Raw genomic sequence first — 19,629 nt, 5'->3', positions numbered from 1 at the left:
AAGGCAGACCTGCCTGTGGTGAGGAGTGTGTGTGTGTGTGTGTTATGTCTATCACAAGACATTTCTTCAGACCCTGGAGAAAAAAGAGGAAGGGGCGAGAAGCAGAGATTCTGCAGCTTCCATATCTGTTTCCATTCCATCAGGATGGGGTCTAGATAACTTAAATGGAGAAAGGGGAGAGTATCTAATGAGATAGAGGGATCCTGTACGCACGCCTTTCCTTCCTCTTTTCCTTCTTTTGGAAATTCTCGTTCAAAAGTCAGATAAGTATAAAAACTGCATTTAAACCTTTGCATTTCGTTGTTTTGTTCTATTTTTAACGCCTGGGGACCCGAGGGGACGATCTGTTGCTTCTCTCGAGATGGCTCCCAAGGAGGAGAAGGAGAAAGGAGGGGGTGGGGAGGGGTGGGGGAGAGGAAGAAGGCCCGTACTCATAGCTTGTCAATTTTAACATTTGGTCACGTGAGCAGCGCCTCCCTGCTAAGGAAGGGGAAAGCTTTCCACGTCAGCTTTACGTCTCCCAATTTCTTACTTCACGGCTCACTTCCAAGAGACAGCTGCATTAGAGCGTCATGTTAAGCTCGGCTAATGCGGAGAACCCGAGGTAGTCAGCCACGTTATGGATTTGGACGAGCGAGTATCCTGCTCCTCGAATATGTATTTGCCCAGTTGTACCTACTACGTTTCCGGCCCTGACTTCTCCGGCCTCCCTTCCTTCCTGCCCCAGAGCCCGTCTTCTCGCCCAGTGCCCTACTCCTATCCGTCCAACTTGTCCCAGGTGCCACCCGTCCGAGAAGTGACCTTCCGGGACTATGCCCTGGAGCCGGCCAGTAAGTGGCACCCCCGCAACAGCCTCCCTCACTGCTACTCCGCCGACGAACTCAGGCACCGGGACTGCCTCCCGCCCGCCGCCGCCGTGGCCGCTGCCGCCGCTGCCAGCCGTGGCGAAATGTTCGGGAAGACCGCAGCCGGCGGTGCCTACCACCACCCGGCCACCTCCGCAGTCTCCGCCGCGGCTGCGGCCTCGTCCAGTTTCTATAGCACGGTGGGCAGGAATGGGGTGCTTCCCCAGGCTTTCGACCAGTTTTTCGAGACGGCGTACGGCCCGGGGGAGAACCACCCGGACTACGCGGGCGACAAGGGCAGCGCCGGGGAAAAGATGCCGCCCGCAGGAGTCCCCGCCGCCCCGGGAGTAGCTGCAGCTGCAGTGTCGAGTTCGGAGGCGGCCTGCGGCCGGGAGGCGGCGGGGGTAAAGGAGAGGCGGAGAAGGGCCGAGAGCAGCAGCAGCCCCGCTTCGTCTTCCGGCAACAACGAAGAGAAATCCAGCAGCTCCAGTACGTATAAAGGCAGCGCCCTAGCGCTTTTTATGAACGGGGCTTGGAAATCTTAGCGCACCGCCGCTATTAAATTTTTATATGCTGTTTTATAAGCAGAGGAGGTTTATGAAGGGCCGTTAGATTTCCCCCAACAAAACTTTGTAGTAAAAGGCGAGATCACGTGGCGAGGACTGAAATTGGCCGTGAAATGCTCATCCGCCAATGGATGCCTTTAAAGAAGAAAAAACCACCCAGCCTCAAACTATCCCACCCCTCAGGTGGTGATTTTTCCCTAAATCATTAAACAAAAGACTAAATAGAGAAAGGAGTGGAGCTCCTTGTTCAAACCCCCCCCCCAAATATAATGCATATTTTTCGCCTGTAAAATCTGTTCAAAAGGAGATTTCAGAGCCCTTTGATGGCCATGTAATCCTGCGATTAATACACACAAACACTTACACACATACAATAAAAGTCATGTGTGTTGTCCTTAAAAGCTTAGTGAGATACTTGGATTCAAAACCATCTCAGATTTTATGGATTGCGGAGAACAGGATCTAACAGATGAAGGGAGGGCTTTCAACAGCAGCTATATATTAAGAGCAACAACTTTAGTTAAAACTAACTCTTTTGTTTAAAAGAATCAGTTTTTCCTAAGCTCTGTTTGAGCTAAATGTTGCCTTGTGTTCAACAATTGGTTTCTCACAACTGTCCTTCAAGCTGTCACAGCTTGATTTTTTTAAATGTGCATTTTTCTCTCTTTGAAGACTTTCTTCAAGCACTGAGGGTGGAAAAGACCTTTCTAACTCTGAGCAATGGAAGGAATCTTGACAAGTCCTTATTTAAGTGAAAAAGGCCTGAATATTTATATTTAATTCCTTCAAAGTTAAGATGACAAAAGAAAATACAAAGCTCTGTTTTAATGGAAACTGGAGTGGTTTAAGAGTGCATCCGAGATTGGAAGAGAATTTTTGACAGGATAGGAGTTTTGAAAGTATAAAATCAGTAAGAATCAGTAAGAATCAGTAAGAATCAGTCAACTATGTGCTTATCTGAGACAGTGGTCTCAGATCGTTATTAAAGAAAAAGGACAACGCAAAAACAGAAAATGTTTCAGATTTAAAACCTGATGACATAATGTGTTGACAAGTGAAGTAAATGCAGAAATAAATGTTAAGATTTTAATCAGAAGATCCAGAATTATGGAAGACTCATGATTTTCAGTAGAATGATTAAAGTTAGAGCTGGCCCAGGAAGCTTTAATTGCTTTGATTGTAGAAATGTGGTAAAAGCATTACATTGGAATAACAAACATCAGTTAAGCCCTTCATAGGTAAAACCTTCTTGGTAGAAAATACTATTCTGGACCAATTGGGCAGCACATTCTCAAGACCACAGAAGCTCTAGTCTTGAGCAAACATGTTCAGAGCAGAGTTTGTAGTGTTATTATTTGAAGCAGGGCTTCAAAGAAAGGTCTTTTTGGATTAAGGCAGCACCTGCAAGCTATTTCCCCAAGATAAGGTGAAATTAATATACACAGCTGCTGAGTAGGAGAGATCATCACTGTTATGAGGCTTAGTAATAATGAGCCAAGAGTTTCTTTCTTAGAAGAGAAACATATGGGTGCTCTTGATTCAATATTAGCAACAGTCCTCCCTCTAGCCACATCTGATTCCAGACTTAATGGCTTCTGCCTTTATGTTTTGTTCCACAGGTGGACAACGCATCCGTAAAAAGAGATGTCCATACACCAAATACCAGATTAGAGAATTAGAAAGGGAATTCTTCTTCAGTGTCTATATAAACAAAGAGAAACGTCTTCAGCTCTCACGAATGCTCAACTTGACCGACCGTCAAGTAAAAATATGGTTCCAAAACAGAAGAATGAAAGAGAAAAAAATTAATAGGGACCGACTACAGTATTATTCAGCTAATCCAATACTTTAAGCCTAAAACTTGTAGCGTTTTTCTATATGAGATTAAATTCAGATGTCACTCTTGATAAGATCAAGCCACAGGGTTACCAGTAAGGAGGAGGTGTTGCAGAGGCTCTGAGGACTCTGAAAAACTAAGATGTTTTTCTGCCCTACCTTCCAACGTTGACCAATTATTGTTGTTTTTTGTGGCTGAGTTTTCTTTTCAACTTTCAAATATGGCTTTTCTTCATCTTTACACATCAAGTGGAATCCATTTAACTCTTGGACCACCTTTTGCAAAAGCCATTGTATCCCTACAACTTCTTCAAATAGGGATGAGCACATGTGAAAAGCCGGGAGCGAATTCCTGACTTGACGGTGTGGTTGTGGACTGAAAACTATTTTACCTTAATTGGATGGTCCATGGGAAAACTATGTTACCTCCCATGGAAAGTCCATGGGAAGACTCCTCAGGGCATCATACATGCTGGAGGACAACTTCAAAAGGAAATGTCCCAAGCACCTACCATCTCTACTTAGGTAATCCCTGACCAATCTATTTGTCTCAGTAAATGACAAATTATTATTCCCCCCACAATTACATTCCTACCCCTCAGACAGAATCAATTTTCTTTCAAAAGAACTTCAGGTAATAATTTGCCATATATGGTAAGGAAACAATCACTGAGAAGACAACACGGGTAGGCTTGTGAAATACAATTTTAATGAATAACAATATAGGAGACAAATCATTATGCCCATATTTTAATACTAAAAGCGAATAAAAACTTTCTTAAATGTGTGTGGGAGGAGAAAAGACAAATAATAGTTCTAAAATGAGAAGGTAAAAGTTTAAAATGAGACAGAGGGAAATTTTTTACTTCTGTTCCAGAAACTTTCTTCAAGAAATATATTTGAAAAAGTAGTTTGGCAAATATCAAATACCATGTTTAATTGTAATTTAGATATGTGTAATGCACTGAAATCAGAGAATGAAAACCACTAGTGTTTCATAAGAAGACCCACTAGAAGGCAAACAATGTAAATAGAGGGAATTTGTTGTCATATCTTATAGTTAGCCTTATATGTCCTACTTTGCTGTTAAGCAGCAAAATTTAAAAAATAAAGAGTTTTTTGAGTGTGTGTGGATGGGTATATATGTACACATCTACACACACACACAAATATATATGTATATATGTGTATATATTTGTATGTGTATATATCTATATCTATATCTATATATATGTATGTGTGTGTGTGTATATATGTGTATACACACAGAGAGACACATACATACACACGCACACACATACACACGTGTATAAATATACATACATATACACATACATACATACATACATACATACATACATACATACATACACACACACACATATTTCTCTGAAAGAACAAAAGAGGGTGTGAGGGAAGAGAGACATGGTTTTAAAGAAAGAAAGCTATTTAAAGTTCTATATCAGTTTACAAAGGATATGTGTTTTATTGTAAAGGTCACTTACTGTTGAGCATATCTGAATGTATGATTCATACCATAATGGTGTTTTATAAGACTTGTATGATTTAAAATGGTTTTGTTGCCATTTTCCTAATATTTTAAGTGGGTTGTTTCACTTGGAAGATCTCAGATGTTTCTTTTCTTGTTTAACCTGTATACTATCAAGGCTGTTTTTACACTGCTTCCATAATGGATAAAATTTCTCTTGTGGTTAATGAATTGCAATACTCTTAGATTCTATCACTGTTTGGGGGGGAGACTTGTATTTTGTATGTATATACCGTTTTCTTTGAATATGGGAAAGCTTTTTCTTGCATGAGTAAGTGGAATCCTGCACATTGGAAATAAACATGTGAGAAATTTACAGTTTTTTTTAAAGATTTATGATACACTTGTGGATCTTCTTTGACCCAGACTGGAAATCTGAAACATGAGTTTTGAGTTAATTGCTTTGGTGGAAATCCTACTCACCTATTGGTTGTACTGAGCTCTGAGAAGCCAGGAGATCAAGTCTGGTATTTATGAATGCGTGGGCAGACTGCTGCTGGTACCAGGCCATGTTTGAATGGATTGCAGAGAAAGGAGCGGAGGTGGAGGGGGGGGAGAATCAGCCTTGAAATAATTGCAGGCTATAGACTTACTGCTTTTGTTCATAGATGTAAAACACATTGCAAGACCTCAAGTTTCTCTCTCTCTCTCTCTCTCTCTCTCTCTCTCTCTCTCTCTCTCTCTCTCTGTGTGTGTGTGTGTGTGTGTGTGTGTGTGTGTGTGTGTGTAGTCCTTTGTTCTTGTTTGTTCCAGGCATCATACACCTGAGTCCAGAATTGGAAGTTGAAAGGGGCCTCAGACTGAATCTGAAAGGGTACTGAGATGGGCTTATATACCAATATTGTATGAAATGTGTGGAAAAGAATAGTCTCTAAGGGGTATCCCTCTTGTGAGCTATCCAAAAGCACCATAAGGCACAGACTACTTACACAGTTTAAGAGCTTGCCTCTTTGAAACCCCACCCGGTGCCTTTGAGCAAAAGGAGACTCAACCTTATTTCCCCCTTTCTTCTTGCCATTCACAATTAGGAAAGTACATATTTTACCCCTCTAGGTTTATTGGCTTTGAACTTCTGTATTGCTTTGGACATCACCCATAAACTTGAGGTGAAGGGCTCTGGACTTTTGCTGGTGACCCCCACCCAGCCAGACAGTGTCTGGTCAAAGAAAATGCATTAAGATGGGGAGAGGGAGTGGAGGGAATTTGCTTGCTTGTTTATTTTGCTAACATGCTACAAAGGAATGCAACTCTTAAAAGGCAGAGATAGAAAGATAGATGGAGAGAGGCAGACAGACAAGCAGAGAATAGTGGGGTGGCCATAAACATCCCACCAGCAACTTCCTTTGCTAGTTAAAAATTAACTGGTTATTCAAGGGCTAGGAGTCATGGAGTTTTTCTATTTGTGGAAAGACATAGGGGAAAGGAAGAAGAAGGAAGAACGAGAAGGATAAAGATATGGAGAAGCAGAAGGAGAAGGAGAAACAAATCCTGTGCGTATTTCTAGGGCAAGCAGTCATTTTTAAAATCCCATGATGTTTCCATTTAGATAATGAGAGAGGAAGTATTTATAACTAACTCAAAGAAATATCTAAAATATGGAAGGTGATCTTGTCTACATTGCTTTGATGTTATGAAGAAGACTGTTTTGAAACTGGCTGGCTAATTTGTTCTGCTGACAGCCACAAGAGGGCGTTCTTCAGATCAATGTCAAAGCCGCACAGGGAGGGAGGGGGAGGAATATTCTGGCCTTTGTTCTCCAAACATCCAGGGAGCTGTACATTATATTATTTCACCTTTCCATGATCATATTTACAAAGAAAAGGTGAATCTGATGGCTCACTTCTTCAGCATGAACTAAAAAGTTGGCCAGAAGTTATTTCAGAAAGTTGCTGCTTCAGGTTTGGAATACGTCAAAAGGTGAGTATTTCTTTGGGACTTAAATGGGAAAATTAAGAAAAAAATGAAATAATTGTCAAGGTATGCTTGTGTGCCTTTTAAGGCAATTTAGTTAACACCTAAAGCTTTTCTGCGGGGAAATAAATCTTTATAATGTTCTAACCTTTTGGAAACCGACAATGATTAAATCCGTGGTTGTAATTGTGATTTGGAATATTTTGAAGTTTAGGATTGAATCTTTGAAAGCAGCAACTACAGAAAATATTGCAAAGGTTTCAAGGTTCTAGTGCATGAAGAAGTAAAAAGGTATAAGATAAAGCAAATTTATTTATTTTTTAAAATGAATCCATGGATATAATAAATCTTGAGGCTTGTAAGGAAAAGAGTTGCGAACTATCAGCTAGATCAATAGCCATGAAAGTAGCAGTTCTCACTGGTAGCATTGTTGGATTTTGTTTGTAGTTTACTTATTTTAACTTGACGGCTCCTGTGTACAGAGTTGATTAACACCAGTACTTGTTGTACATTTTTTTCTTAAAGAAGCAAAATTATTCCCCTCCACTAGGAAAAGCTGGTAATTGATGTAATCTGAAGTCAAAAAAGTGTCCCTTTCACTTAACTCTCCTTCCCGTTTCACATTGAATCAGATTTTGAGTAAAGGTTGAATTTAAAACAGCTATATCGATCTATATTTATTGATTTGTAGTGGGTATAGTCATAGGGAGGAAAAAGTTAATGGCCTCATATCTTAATCATGCTAAACACACTAAGAGCTCAGTGATGTTAATTCTATTTTGTCTTTAGAAAATGGAACTCTGAAAAAGAAGCTATAGTGATATTTAAAAGACACAAAGTTCCTTGAACTTACAAGATATGAGTTAAGACTTAAGTTGTGGTTCCCATTTAGTTCCATAGAGTTTGAGGATTCATTATTTCCCTTGAAAGAAAATTCCAAAGAAGAAGAAGAAATATCTTGACTTCTGAAACTTCCAGGTAATGAATTTAGGAAGAGTTAGGTGTGTGCAGGGAACTGATGTATACATCTACATCAGTTGTATGCATCTACAATATCACACGTAGGCTAAATTAGGGTGAACATTCTTGATTTCTGAAGGCAAAGCATTGGGCTGATCTTGTGATGTAGCTACTTGAATCAAAGGCAGAAAGAACAGGAACTTCTCAGTGTGTTCCTGATCCCCATTTTCTGTCAGGAAAATGGTTTTTATGTTCTTTAGTTCTGGTCATATGGTACAATAAATGTTGTGTCCTTGATCCCAATCTTTGAAATCGAATTTCTGAAATGTAGAGTTGAAACTTCCGAGCATGAATAAGATGGTAATCAACCCATTGTCACCAATATTGCATGGAAACCAAGTATTGAGAGAAGTATTGAGAGAATTCCTAGGCAAAAACTTCCACCCAATTCCTTAATTTCTAATCTAGTTGGAAAATTACCTTCCTTTGCATACCCCTGTCTTGGAGTAAGAAATTTTCATTTGAAAAATGGCGCCAAAGTATTTTAAGGATAAGATGGCTCTTTTAAAGTTTTCTCTTCTGGTCCAAAAACTTCTACATTTACTGTAATATTTGGATATTGCTCTAAATAAGTTTTTATTTTTAATTTATTATGATTGAAAGGCTATCTTCTTTTTGCATGGTCCACAGATTGAAGATTTTCTCTTCTATTATATTTTATAGCATTGTAATAATATCTGGCCTTGTCAAACAAGAAAGAAAATATTATAAAGTGCATATATGCTGGCAGATCCTTTTTCCATTTAATTTGAACAAATATATAAATCAAGGTGACTGCTACAATGTCCCAAGCATTGCCATTTTTTTAAAAAAAAGATCATTTAAGGAATTCAGTAAAAATATTAGTTTTTTATTTTATTTTGGAGAGTTAACAAAATAACACACCCTCTTCTCTCCCTATGAACTGAGAGAACTTTGTAAGAAATATGAATAAAGAAACAAGCATTTATAAGGTGTTGATAACAGAGACTAGTTATTCTTAAATTAAGAGTCTTTCAAATCAATAAAGAGATCCCAAATATATTAAGAGCCTCATTTTTTGGTTAATATTTATCGTTATGATTTTTCTTAGCTTCTGTATACATATTTTAATCTGATTTTATAAATTAAGTATAATGTTCACAGCCTAGAGTTACTTGTTTCAAATGGGCAGCTATAGAAGTTGAACAAATCCACACACACACACACACACACACACACACAGCCTAACCCTCTGGACTTCAATGGCTCTGCTGTATAATACATAGGGCACAGATTCACATAAAGAATGGTTTCTCTTTATCCACTTATATTTTATTTCCTTATTCAATCAGCTCACTAAATTTCCAGTGAAACAAACCAGCATTAAGTGTTGAAAAAATTATTGACAAGAACACCATCTTAGAAATACAAGCATAATGATTTTATTTAGAAATTGTCATGCTTCTTTACCTCAAATGTCATTTTTGAAGGGGGGGGGAAATCTACAAAATGAACTCATCATTTTAGCTATAATACACATGGCATTGCCTAAATTAAATCTTTTTGAGGGAATGACCCACTAATATTGCACTAAGACAGAAATCAATACCCTTCCAAAAGTCATTTGTGAGTTGAAATGCTAATGACTTTTATTAAAGCCAGGCTGCAAGTAATAGAGGATTTGTGAAAATAATTACCTGGAGATATTGTGAAAATAATTACCTGAAGCTAATTGCTATTTGTTCAGAATTCAAAAGAAGGTATTCCTACCTTACTCCTGTTATACTGTAAAAAATTACAGCCATGAATCATTTTCTTACAATCCAGGTTCTGTTGTGGATTTCAGAAAGGCCTTCCTTTGAATTTACACCACACTTGAGATGTAAAAAGATCATGGACATTGTGTCCCTGCTCCAAAAAGTGTGGATTTAGGAAAGATTGTGTTGATTTCAGCCTAAATCCCCCCCCCATAAATATATGTTTTAAAAAGGACATTGCATTAATGTGGCAGGGCATGCCACTAAATTCAGTTAACCAATTTACAAATCCATATGTGTGGCTTAGTTTTGGTTGAAAGAGAGGATTCTTACCACAAATAAATCCCATTGATATCAATGAAAGCCAGATAATTTCCAGAAGGTGGAATTTCAAATAACAAGCATTCCAGCAGGCAAAAAAAAAATTTTTTGAAGTGCAAATACAAACCACATTTGAAAGAAAATTAACCTCCCAAGCCTGACCTTCATTTCCGCTTTTAATTTTTCCAAAAAAATAAAATAGTCACTCATTCTTGTGTGACAGATCTTCAAAAAGAAAATGAAAATTACTTTAGTTATTTTCACCTTTCTTGTCCAGAGATACATTCAACAGCATAAGAACAACAACAGCCACATAATGGAGAAAAGCCTTTTTGAGAGTTCATCCAAAGGGAAAACTGGCTTGGTAGCGGTGATGTTTTTGACAACTTGATACTTTCAACAGTAAAGAAGATGCACTGCTCATATTAATTTATTAATGATTTATGAAATATAGGCAGAGACAATAAATTTGGAAGCAGATGGCTTCAGATTCCAGACTTTTTCTTCTTTCTTCTCTCACTTCCTCTAAACTGAGTCCTGAAATCTCAATTTGCCCATCACATAAATAGCCCAATTTAATTAGCATACAATGCTTCTTTCCATGATTTTTTTCCATCACTCTTGGAAACAATAAGTGGGTAGCACCTCCTTCTTCTGAAAAATGGAAGAGGAAGGAAATGAAAAATCCACCTACGCTTGGCTTTTAACTTTTTATTTGCTTTTCTAGGTTTTCTTTTAAAGTCTAATTTCAGAAAAATGCCTAACATAGCATGATCATTATATTCCTCTTGATTTCTTTAATGGTTGAGTGCTTGAAGTCAGTATGGGTGGCTTCCATCCATCCACTTGGCCTGTATACATTCCAGATCTCTTTCAATTCGTTGGTAACTCCAGCAAGGTGGCTGAAATGTGAGCTTGTAGTTTTATTGGTCCAAATCCTTTAGCTCCACTCAGTTGTGGTACTATCTGGTTGTTTTCAGTTGTTTACAAACAAACTACCGTAATCTCCTAGACAAACATCCTGGCAGGATGAAAATAGAATGTGTTACAGAATGGTCCAAAAAATGCAATCACCTCCTGGTTAATGTTCAAGACTCATTGTTAAGACCTTAAAATGTGGCCACTAAACACAATGCACGCCAAGGTAGTTTAGCTGCTCCAGAATTGACCATTATCTTTTATAGTTAAGAATCAACTGCACATTATTAGTTTTACTCCATTGGTTTTGACGAGGCAATTTGCTCTTTGCCTTGCCTTGGCCTTGTTAGTGATTCAAAAAAAAAAAAGTCTCACAGAGGAATTCAGGCACTTCTCACCCGATCCAAAGCCTAAGTCAATGTGCCCCTTATCCCCTTTTATCGTTGACCTCTCTGGGCTTCAGATCAGACCCGAAGTGCCTTGACCATCAAAGACATGCATTTGGCTCCCAAAACATGCCATAATAAAAGCAACTTGAATGTCTTGTTGCTGTTGCCCTGTACTTGGGATTAAAGGAGCCCAGAACTCTCATAAATGCAATTCTGGAATATGCTGTGAACTATCACAGCCGTGGAGGAAAGAAAGGGGTTCCATCCTTACCCGTTTCTCCCCTTGCTGCTTTTTCTTGAGCTTGATGGGATTGAAGTTTAAAGGCAGACAAAGAGCTTTGTTGAATTGGGGCAAAGATCTGATTGATCTTCCCAATCTTGGGGAACAGGGTGTTCCTGATAAGCCGATATCCAGATTGTAGTGGAGCAAGTCAGCCAGAATTACCATCTTTGTTTGAGGATATATATATATTCTCCTAATACATCTGGACGCTAATCTCATCCCAGTCTGTTTCTCTTTCTCCTTCTCCTTCTTCTTTTTTGCCTGCCGAACATCACCATCACTCTGTGATAAATTATGCTTTAGATTAATAATCCAGAAAACTCCAAAGTCTCTAGAATCGTGCTCATTTTCTTTAGTTTAGAAATGATAGGGCAAATGCGGATGCTGTTGTCTTCTTCATCCCAGCAATTCCCTCTTTGCAACTAAGTGTGTGCAGTTAATGAAAGACACAATCATGAGAGGAGACTAGATGTTAAACTTGAAAACCATTTTTGGGATGGATTTGGACCTTCGCATCTCATTTCTGTTGGCTTTGACAAAGAGAGGAGAAACAGGCTATTAAGATCAAAGCAGATTATTTATCTATTTCTTCTTATGACTCCTCTGAGTGGAACCAGGTCTTGGAAAGGAGAAAAACCTGGATTGCAGTTGAGTCGCATTGCAGTATCTGTTTCGTTACTTCTGTCCAAGGCTTAGCTCACCAGTACTAGTTTCCCCACATACCATCCAACAAAACAGTTCTCTCTGTAATTATTAATTTTGGAAGAAATGATACCGCTCTAAATATCTGATAATGCTCCTTTAACATTAACAGCCTGGTAAATGTGTAGGAGAGGCCGAAGAAATATAAGCAATCTTCCCTCAAGGTGTGGGAATGAATTGAAAAGAAAGAGAAGTATTTCTCCTTTTTGCTGAGTTGCTCTTCCTGCATAGTTCATTTCTGAAGCCCTGGGTGCAGTTCTTGGATGGTAATGCTGGAAGAGAAAGAAGTTAGTGGAGAAAACTGGCCTCGGTGAGGGTTGGGGGGAAGGGGATTTTGTGTCTTTCCATAAAGATTTTATGGTCCTGCAAAGTTGCAACAACCCCCTTCCGGGCTTCCCCTGCACAGACCAGGAACCTGAGGAGGGGCATCCATTTCTACTCGCCTTCGGAAAACTCTCCTCCGCTAGCCCGCCTTCTTCTTCCCACTTCAAAGGGACCTGTCTGCGGGGAAGCTCTTAGGAGGAGAAGGCGATTTCCTTCCCGTGGGCCCAACAAGCCCGATAGGAAGCCCCGAGACCCTTTGGTAGATCGCCACTCTTGCTCCCCGGGTTGGGAAGGGCGAGTCATTCGGGGAGCTTTGTGTCTCCTATGAAAGCCAAGGGTAAGTGCTGCAGGATGAGAGGGCAAGGGTAAGGAAGCGTCCGGGCAAAGGCTTGGGCAGAAAAGGAAACCTCTCTCCTGGCCTCTTCGATTTCCTTGGCATTCCTAGCATTTCGGAGGGCGTTGTGGGTGAAGGCGAGGTGGATGCCAGAACGGAACCGAGCTAAAGATTGACTGCACTATATTGAATTGTTCAAAAGAATATTTCTGACTCGCTTGGGAACTGAGACAGGCTATCAGTTAGTGCTAACAGCTGGGATGGCTTGGAGCACGGCGAACTAAAGCCCAGACTGGCAACCTTTTTATGCTAAACAAGAAGAACATTTGAAAGGAAGCCTCCCAAAAGGTGCCAAGAGCGATTGAGAGAGTTGCTCTTGCTCCAGACCTTGTTTGCATTGCTTCCAAACCACAAGAAGCCAAGCAAATGAGGAGTCTTTGGAGTCTTCTCGGTGCTTCTTGATCATAAAATCCACCTCCCTTCTCTGCTGGGCTCCCTCTCTCGTCTGCTGACTGTCGATTCCTTCAATCACAGTTATAAATTGACTGTACAGAATTGTCTAGCAGTTTTTGCTTTGGCCATTTCTGGATGAAAAAAAAGTCATATGTTGTTTTTTTTTAAAGTAGAAGAGGCGCCTCACTTATCTAAATGCAGATATTTAGAAAGAATTGTATATTGTTTCTATAATTCAGGGCTCTACCCTTGAAAAATCCTTAATCCTGAGCGGGAGATTCCTAGAAAATAGGAGCGTGGAGATGTTTTTTTTCCAGATTTTGCTTCCTTTCATTTTCATGAAAAGGTTTTAGTTTAAACTTGTGATTTGGACTTCTGGTTTAAAGGACAATTACGGATAGAATCGCCTTAAAAAAAACACTCCAAACTCTTCATCTTGCTGGTGGTATGGTAATTCTATACTGGGTGCTTGTACTGTGATATTTTTTGCTAAGTGGGGGGTGAACTGCTTCTCCTATGCAGAGGTATTGATAAGTAATACCTCTTACTTCTCAACGTAGTATCCTAGGCTCAGCGAGAAAGAGGGTAAAACACAGGTGTGAAAATTATCCGCATTGCTGCGGATGGTGTCTTAAAAAGCCGGAAGAGGAGGATGGACTGTCTTCTCGATATCAGTAAGCCTTGACTGTTAATAAGAGCTTGGGTCGGGCTTCCAACTTGCGGTGGCCAGGCTGAGATGACCATCGACCTAGACTAACGCCTAGGCGAGCTACGAGAGCTACCCCGAGTCTCGCCAAAGTTGGTGAGCCTGTTTGAGCTTCAGAAATGTCAAGGCAGCACGAGTTGTGCAAAGAGTAGGATGGGGAGAGGCTGAACAGTTAGCTTACAGGTGGCTTGTTGATGTACGGGACGTAATAATTTGCTCACGCCTTTGCTGTTTTATATTAGTGCATATGCTAATAGACCAGAACGCGCTAAATTATGAGTCTCATTAAAACCCGGCGGTGTTTTCTATTGTTTTCCTCCTCCCGCCACTTCGCCCTTCATTATATAACCTCCTGAATGCTGTCCCCTCTCTGAGAACTGGCAAAAGCAGCCACGTGAAGACGTGGCCTACTGAGCGTGGAACACCCCCAGACATGCCTGTGTGCATATATTCACACATGCATGCATATATGCGAGGACACACACAACCACACATCACCTTCGGTACGTTATATTTTCAAATCTATAGACATGCATATCCACCCACGCACCTCCGTGCACAACTACAAGTACACGCACGCACGCACGCACACGCGCCATTCAGACGTGGGCAGGAGAGCAGCTCGCCGCCTACGAAACCAAACTGGGAGGGGTTGTGAACGAAGGCTGGGTTTCCATTGGCTGCACGCAGTCGCCGTGGCGTGGGGGTATCTCTAATCATATTCAGCATGTTTTGCACAAGAAATGTCAGCCAGGAAGGGCTCTCTGCTCTCTTCGCCAAATTATTCCAAGGAAATGGCATGTTCGGAGACCCCAGCTGCAAACGCCTTTTTGGTGGACTCTTTGATCAGCTCAGCCTCAGGCAGAGGGGAAGGAGGGGGAGGCGGCGGCGGCGGAGTTGCAGTAGGAGGAGGAAGAGGCGGCGGCAGCAGCTACTACCCGAACAACGGTGGTGTCTACCTGCCACAGGCGTCCGATTTGCCGTACGGGTTGCAAAGCTACGGGCTATTCCCGGTCCTGAGCAAATGCAGCGAGGATCTGCCCCCTCCGCCGCCGCCGCCAAGCATGGTTCCCACTCCGCACACTTACATGTCAGGGATGGAGGTCTGGCTAGATCCCCCGAGATCCTGCAGCCTTGAAGAGCCCACAAGCCCACAGGCGACCTCCTGCTCCTTCGCTCCCAGCATTAAAGAGGAGAGCTCCTACTGCCTCTACGACTCGGACAAGGCCCGCAAAGAGGCACCGGCCACCGACCTGTCGCCTTTCCCGAGGCTAAGCGCAGAGATCTGCGCCGTGAATAACGTGGCGGCGGGGGTGCCTGTCCCGGGCTACTTCCGCTTGTCTCAAGCCTATGGCACAATCAAGAGCGGCAGCTGCTATAGCAGCTCCCACCAACACCACCAACACCACCAACAGCAGGAGCCGCCGCCGCCGCCGCCGCCGCTGCTGCACCCAGGGCAAATGGTGGCTGCTTCCCAGTTTGCCCCGCAGCCCCAAGTGAGCTTCGAGTCTTCTCCGCCGTTCCCTCTGGCCGCCTCGTTGCCCGAGCAAGGCAAGAAAGACAGCGAGGATTCTTCCCCACCCAGCACTTTGGCCGGGGATTCGCAGAGAGGAGAGGAAGAAGGGCAGGCTTCTTCTTCTACCGCAGAAGAGCTGTCGCCGGCCCCCTCGGAGAGCAGTAAGCCTCTCTCCGAGAAAGAAACCCTAGGTAAGGATTCCTCATCCACCGAAGGCGGGGAAAGGCTTTAAACCCTTCCCCGTCCAAAGAGCTTTTGCCAGGTCAGCCCAGCAGCAGCCCCCAGGAAGGGCAGCTTAGTCAAACCGATTCAAAGCGCCACTCAGATTTTGTGCACCGATGCAGAGATAATGTAGATACCAGACAGCCAGGCCATATAGTCAGGAAAAAAGCTTATCCAGGGAGAGACAAAAAGGACAAACACGTGTGCATATCTCTTCTTATTTTTATTTTATTTTGCAACTCTTAATGCACTGGCGGTGGACAATAGAGCATTCGGGGGAGGGGGCCAAAGGGAAAGGGGAAAAAAACCACACCCAAGTCTGCCCTTCGTGGCCCACCGTGGTGCAGAAATGCCTGAACAGATAACAGAGACGTTCATTAAAAGGCCAAAGTAAGCAAAAAGTCAGCGTCCATAAATAAAACCCTTCAGAACCTAAGTTCTAGTTTACGATCTTGGATGCCTTTACAGACCCCTCCTCAGAGCATTTAGTTGAGTTGAAATTCTCTCAGGCAGCAGTGTCAGTTTAGACTGCAGGCTGCCCTGCCAGTGTCCCTGCTGGCTTAAAGGACTCTTCCAGGGTAAAAATCCAAAGGGCTGTTCCAATGAATGGGAACTGCCTTAAGGGCGCCTTGTGACCATTCTTTCCAATTCCTTTTATTGCAAAGAAGAAAGTTTGTGCAGCAGGCATTCCTGCTGCAATGGAACACTAAGTGATAACAATAGCCACGTAGTACTACTAGTAGTAGGAATATTTCCAAACTTTTACAAAGTAGGACATTCAGTACTGATCGCTCATAATTCTGAAAAGCGATGACGCTAAGTGTACCCATGTTACTCATATCCAACTACATGCAAGAATCTGTTTCTGTATTGAGCCTCAGTCCAGAAGGGAAAGACATTCACCCTCCCCCTAAAAAAAATCTGTAGCTCTGCAGATATTAAGGAACCATATATCCCTCTTTTTCAATATGCCAGGTGGCTAATCATCTCCTGGTGACCCATGTAAATATAATTAATTTGTGGAAGAGGAATTGATCTTGTCATCCTATGCAGATTTGCTTGTTTTGTTGAATTAAATGGCTTCAGTTCCCAAATATGCAGCTATGGGATTTTATTTATTTATTTAGCTGGTTTAGCTAGCCTTAGCTGAGTTACAGATTTGTGCTGGGAGGGGGGGAATGATCTCAGAAGGGGAAAGTGTGGAGCAATTTTAAATTTAGTACTGTATACTCATGGGGCTATATTTTCACATCATCTGTCTTTTTACTTAGGAAGAAGATGGTGGGTTTTAAATATATATACATTATTATTATTATTTTGGAAATAGAAATGTTTGAGGGAAAGACAAGTCACTGGCATACCTTGCTGGCTTCAATACCAAAATCTGGCCGCCTTTGCTTAGGCGATCTTGAGAGGCAAGCAAATCAAGCAGGAGGGTGCAGATTGTCCCTGGGTGTGGGTAGGGAGGGAAGACCTTCGAAAAAGGGCTTTAAAAAGAAGGCTGGGGCTGTTGCCACAAACTTAAGGTCAGTAAGGACCTAGTCCTCAAGTACCATTCCCGGTTCCTTCCTGGTGTCCTTGATAATGTCCCTGGCTGACTTTTTTTTTTAAACTAGGCAGCCAGAAGGGAGAGAATGCAGCCACCTGGCTTACTGCGAAAAGTGGTAGAAAGAAGAGGTGCCCTTATACCAAGCACCAAACGCTGGAGCTGGAGAAAGAGTTTTTGTTCAATATGTACCTGACTCGTGAGCGTCGTCTAGAAATCAGCCGTAGCGTCCACCTCACGGATAGACAAGTTAAAATCTGGTTTCAGAACCGCAGAATGAAGCTGAAGAAAATGAACAGAGAGAATCGGATTCGGGAGCTCACAGCCAACTTCAGTTTCTCCTGATGGATCTATGGACACCTTTGAATTGTCTAAGCAGCCCATACAATCCTGCACCCCACCCCACCCCAGATCACCCCACCCCATTTGGTCAGGCTTTAACTATTGGCACCTGTGTGGATTTGAACCTTTTAATCCCGCTCTCAGCCTTTCCATAGCTTCTTTGTAATTGATTTCGTTGGGATAAAGCCATAGCAAGGCAAGCCCAGCATTCCTTCTGAACTTCCCTTCTTCTGTTCTCACTTCTGGAGACCCTGGCCCTTGAGAAATAGGATATCCCAAACACTACGTGCCTATTCTCTTTTCCTAGCCTACCCCTTTAAAAAACAAAAAAAAAAACAAAAACAAAAGGCAATCAGAAAAGAAACCTAGCCAAAGGAAAGGTGCATTCCGAACCTCTCGCTAAGCTATGCCACATGTTGCAAACTGGGGTTGAGTGCAGTTTTCAATCATTTAAACATTTGACCACACCACCCCAAACATGGATCGGGTTTGATATTATTATTATTACTATTTTCTTGTTTAGCCAATGTTAAGCAGCTATTGTGGAAAGAAAAAAAAAGTCATATTGTTTAAAAAACCAAAACTGTTCATTTGTTTACTCCTTTATTTTTTACAAATGTTTAATATTTCAGCTTTAAAAGTTTTCTTGGAAAAGAGGGAGAGAGAAAGAGAGGGTGGGGGAAAGAGAGAGAAAAACTGCTCCTGTCCTTTCTTGAAAGATAAGAACAGTTTTATGTTCCTTAATGGTTAAATTATTACATTTTCTAGTTGTAGGTAATTTTTGTTTTAGATAAATGGTTCTTAACCATTTGTTCCTTATGTTTGACAAGCACAGACAAAGAAAGATACGAAAGAACATTTATTGAATGGAGAGGGGGCGGAAGACCCCGATTTTGCCTATTCTGTACCTAGAAATGTATGTTTGTGTGTGTGTTTGTATGTGTGTGTATATATATGTAAGTGCATATACACACACATACACACACTCTGAAGTATTTCCTGACTGTATGAGATAGCAAAGAAGAAAACTCTTTATTTCCTTGATACTGTGAAGTTACATGCATTGAAAAAAATCAAGCGTGTAAGTACAAAGAGAAGAAAAAACCCTATGAAATAGATATGTACAAATGTCTATTATTATTAAAATAATTAATATTATTAAAATGCCAATACAGTTGGAAGCAAAGTATTCTTTTCATTATTTAGATGCTAGCTTTACTTCTTGCTCTTACCTCAAGTGTTCAATAAAAATATCCTAATGCAGCTATGCACAAAGATGAACCAAACTCCAGATATGTTGTTGATATTTTATTGAAAGCATGAAAAGATGTGGAATGAGTTTCCATAAAACAACAGCAACCACCATCAAATAATAATAATAATAACAATAATAATAATCTGTTTTTGTGTCTGCTTATTCTCAGAACTCTATTTTTAAATTTTCGTGAACTTTTACAATAAAGAATAGTTGACTAAGCCGCCTATACACACTTAGAAATCAACTTGAATGTAGACAGTCATAATGTGCCAGGGACATATAGGAATGATGTAGTAAGATTTGTCAGCTTTTGTTCAGTTTTATGGCTTCCTAGCATATCTGGATTGTAGCCATCTTAGAGGAAGAATTAGCTTCAGTTGAGCGAGGACAGTTGAGTGAGGAGCTGTACAGACTAACCAAACTGAGAATTTTATCTTTGAATGTAGAGAATTGGCATTGTTGTTGTCACTGTTTCACGAGTATGACTCTCAGTTAGTCTAGTAGAGTCTCTGAGCATGAATTCCAAAGCAGAACCAAAAGGACTAAAGGAAAACAACGGGAAAAGGTGAGCAATAGGAATTTGGATCTTAAACTTCACTGGCCTATGTTGCAGGTTTTCTGCCATGATTCACCTGGCTGCAGGATGTGACTAGGCAAAAATGTCATCTTAAGATTCTATATAAATCCATATCTATCAAGTCTAAGATTGAAACAATGGAATCCATGAAGGGAGGAGAAAGAGTAGTAAAGAAGGCGGGTGGGGTGAGGTTGATAGGAATTTGAATAGTAACCTACAGCCAAGAATTTTATCCTCCTCCTTCTCACCACCTCCTCCTCTTCCTCCTCCTCCTCCTTCTTCCCTTCTTCTCC

At 41.3% G+C, this 19,629-nt stretch overlaps 2 protein-coding genes across 3 annotated transcripts; both read left to right on the top strand.

Moving 5' to 3' along the window:
• The first annotated feature begins 437 nt into the window (after positions 1-437).
• HOXA11 (homeobox A11) lies at positions 438-4,488 on the top strand. Its single transcript, XM_014067697.2, has 2 exons — positions 438-1,334; positions 3,031-4,488. Exons 1-2 carry the CDS (start codon positions 620-622, stop codon positions 3,261-3,263), a joined length of 948 nt encoding a protein of 315 aa, XP_013923172.2. The 5' UTR covers positions 438-619; the 3' UTR covers positions 3,264-4,488.
• A 10,130-nt stretch (positions 4,489-14,618) lies between these two features.
• HOXA10 (homeobox A10) lies at positions 14,619-17,676 on the top strand. 2 transcript variants are annotated; one of them, XM_014067680.2, is made up of 2 exons: positions 14,619-15,582; positions 17,230-17,676. In XM_014067680.2, exons 1-2 carry the CDS (start codon positions 14,619-14,621, stop codon positions 17,502-17,504), a joined length of 1,239 nt encoding a protein of 412 aa, XP_013923155.1. In that variant the 3' UTR covers positions 17,505-17,676. The 2 variants fall into 2 exon arrangements, with proteins under 2 accessions (XP_013923155.1, XP_013923161.1); XM_014067686.2 differs by having other exon boundaries at positions 17,234-17,445.
• Positions 17,677-19,629: the final 1,953 nt, after the last annotated feature.

The sequence above is a fragment of the Thamnophis sirtalis genome, unplaced genomic scaffold (assembly GCF_051295495.1).
Source record: "Thamnophis sirtalis isolate CommonGarterSnake01/CBP01778 unplaced genomic scaffold, rThaSir2_p1.2 scaffold_4, whole genome shotgun sequence".
NCBI lineage: Eukaryota > Metazoa > Chordata > Lepidosauria > Squamata > Natricidae > Thamnophis > Thamnophis sirtalis.
This window is presented reverse-complemented; position numbering and strand designations above follow the sequence as displayed.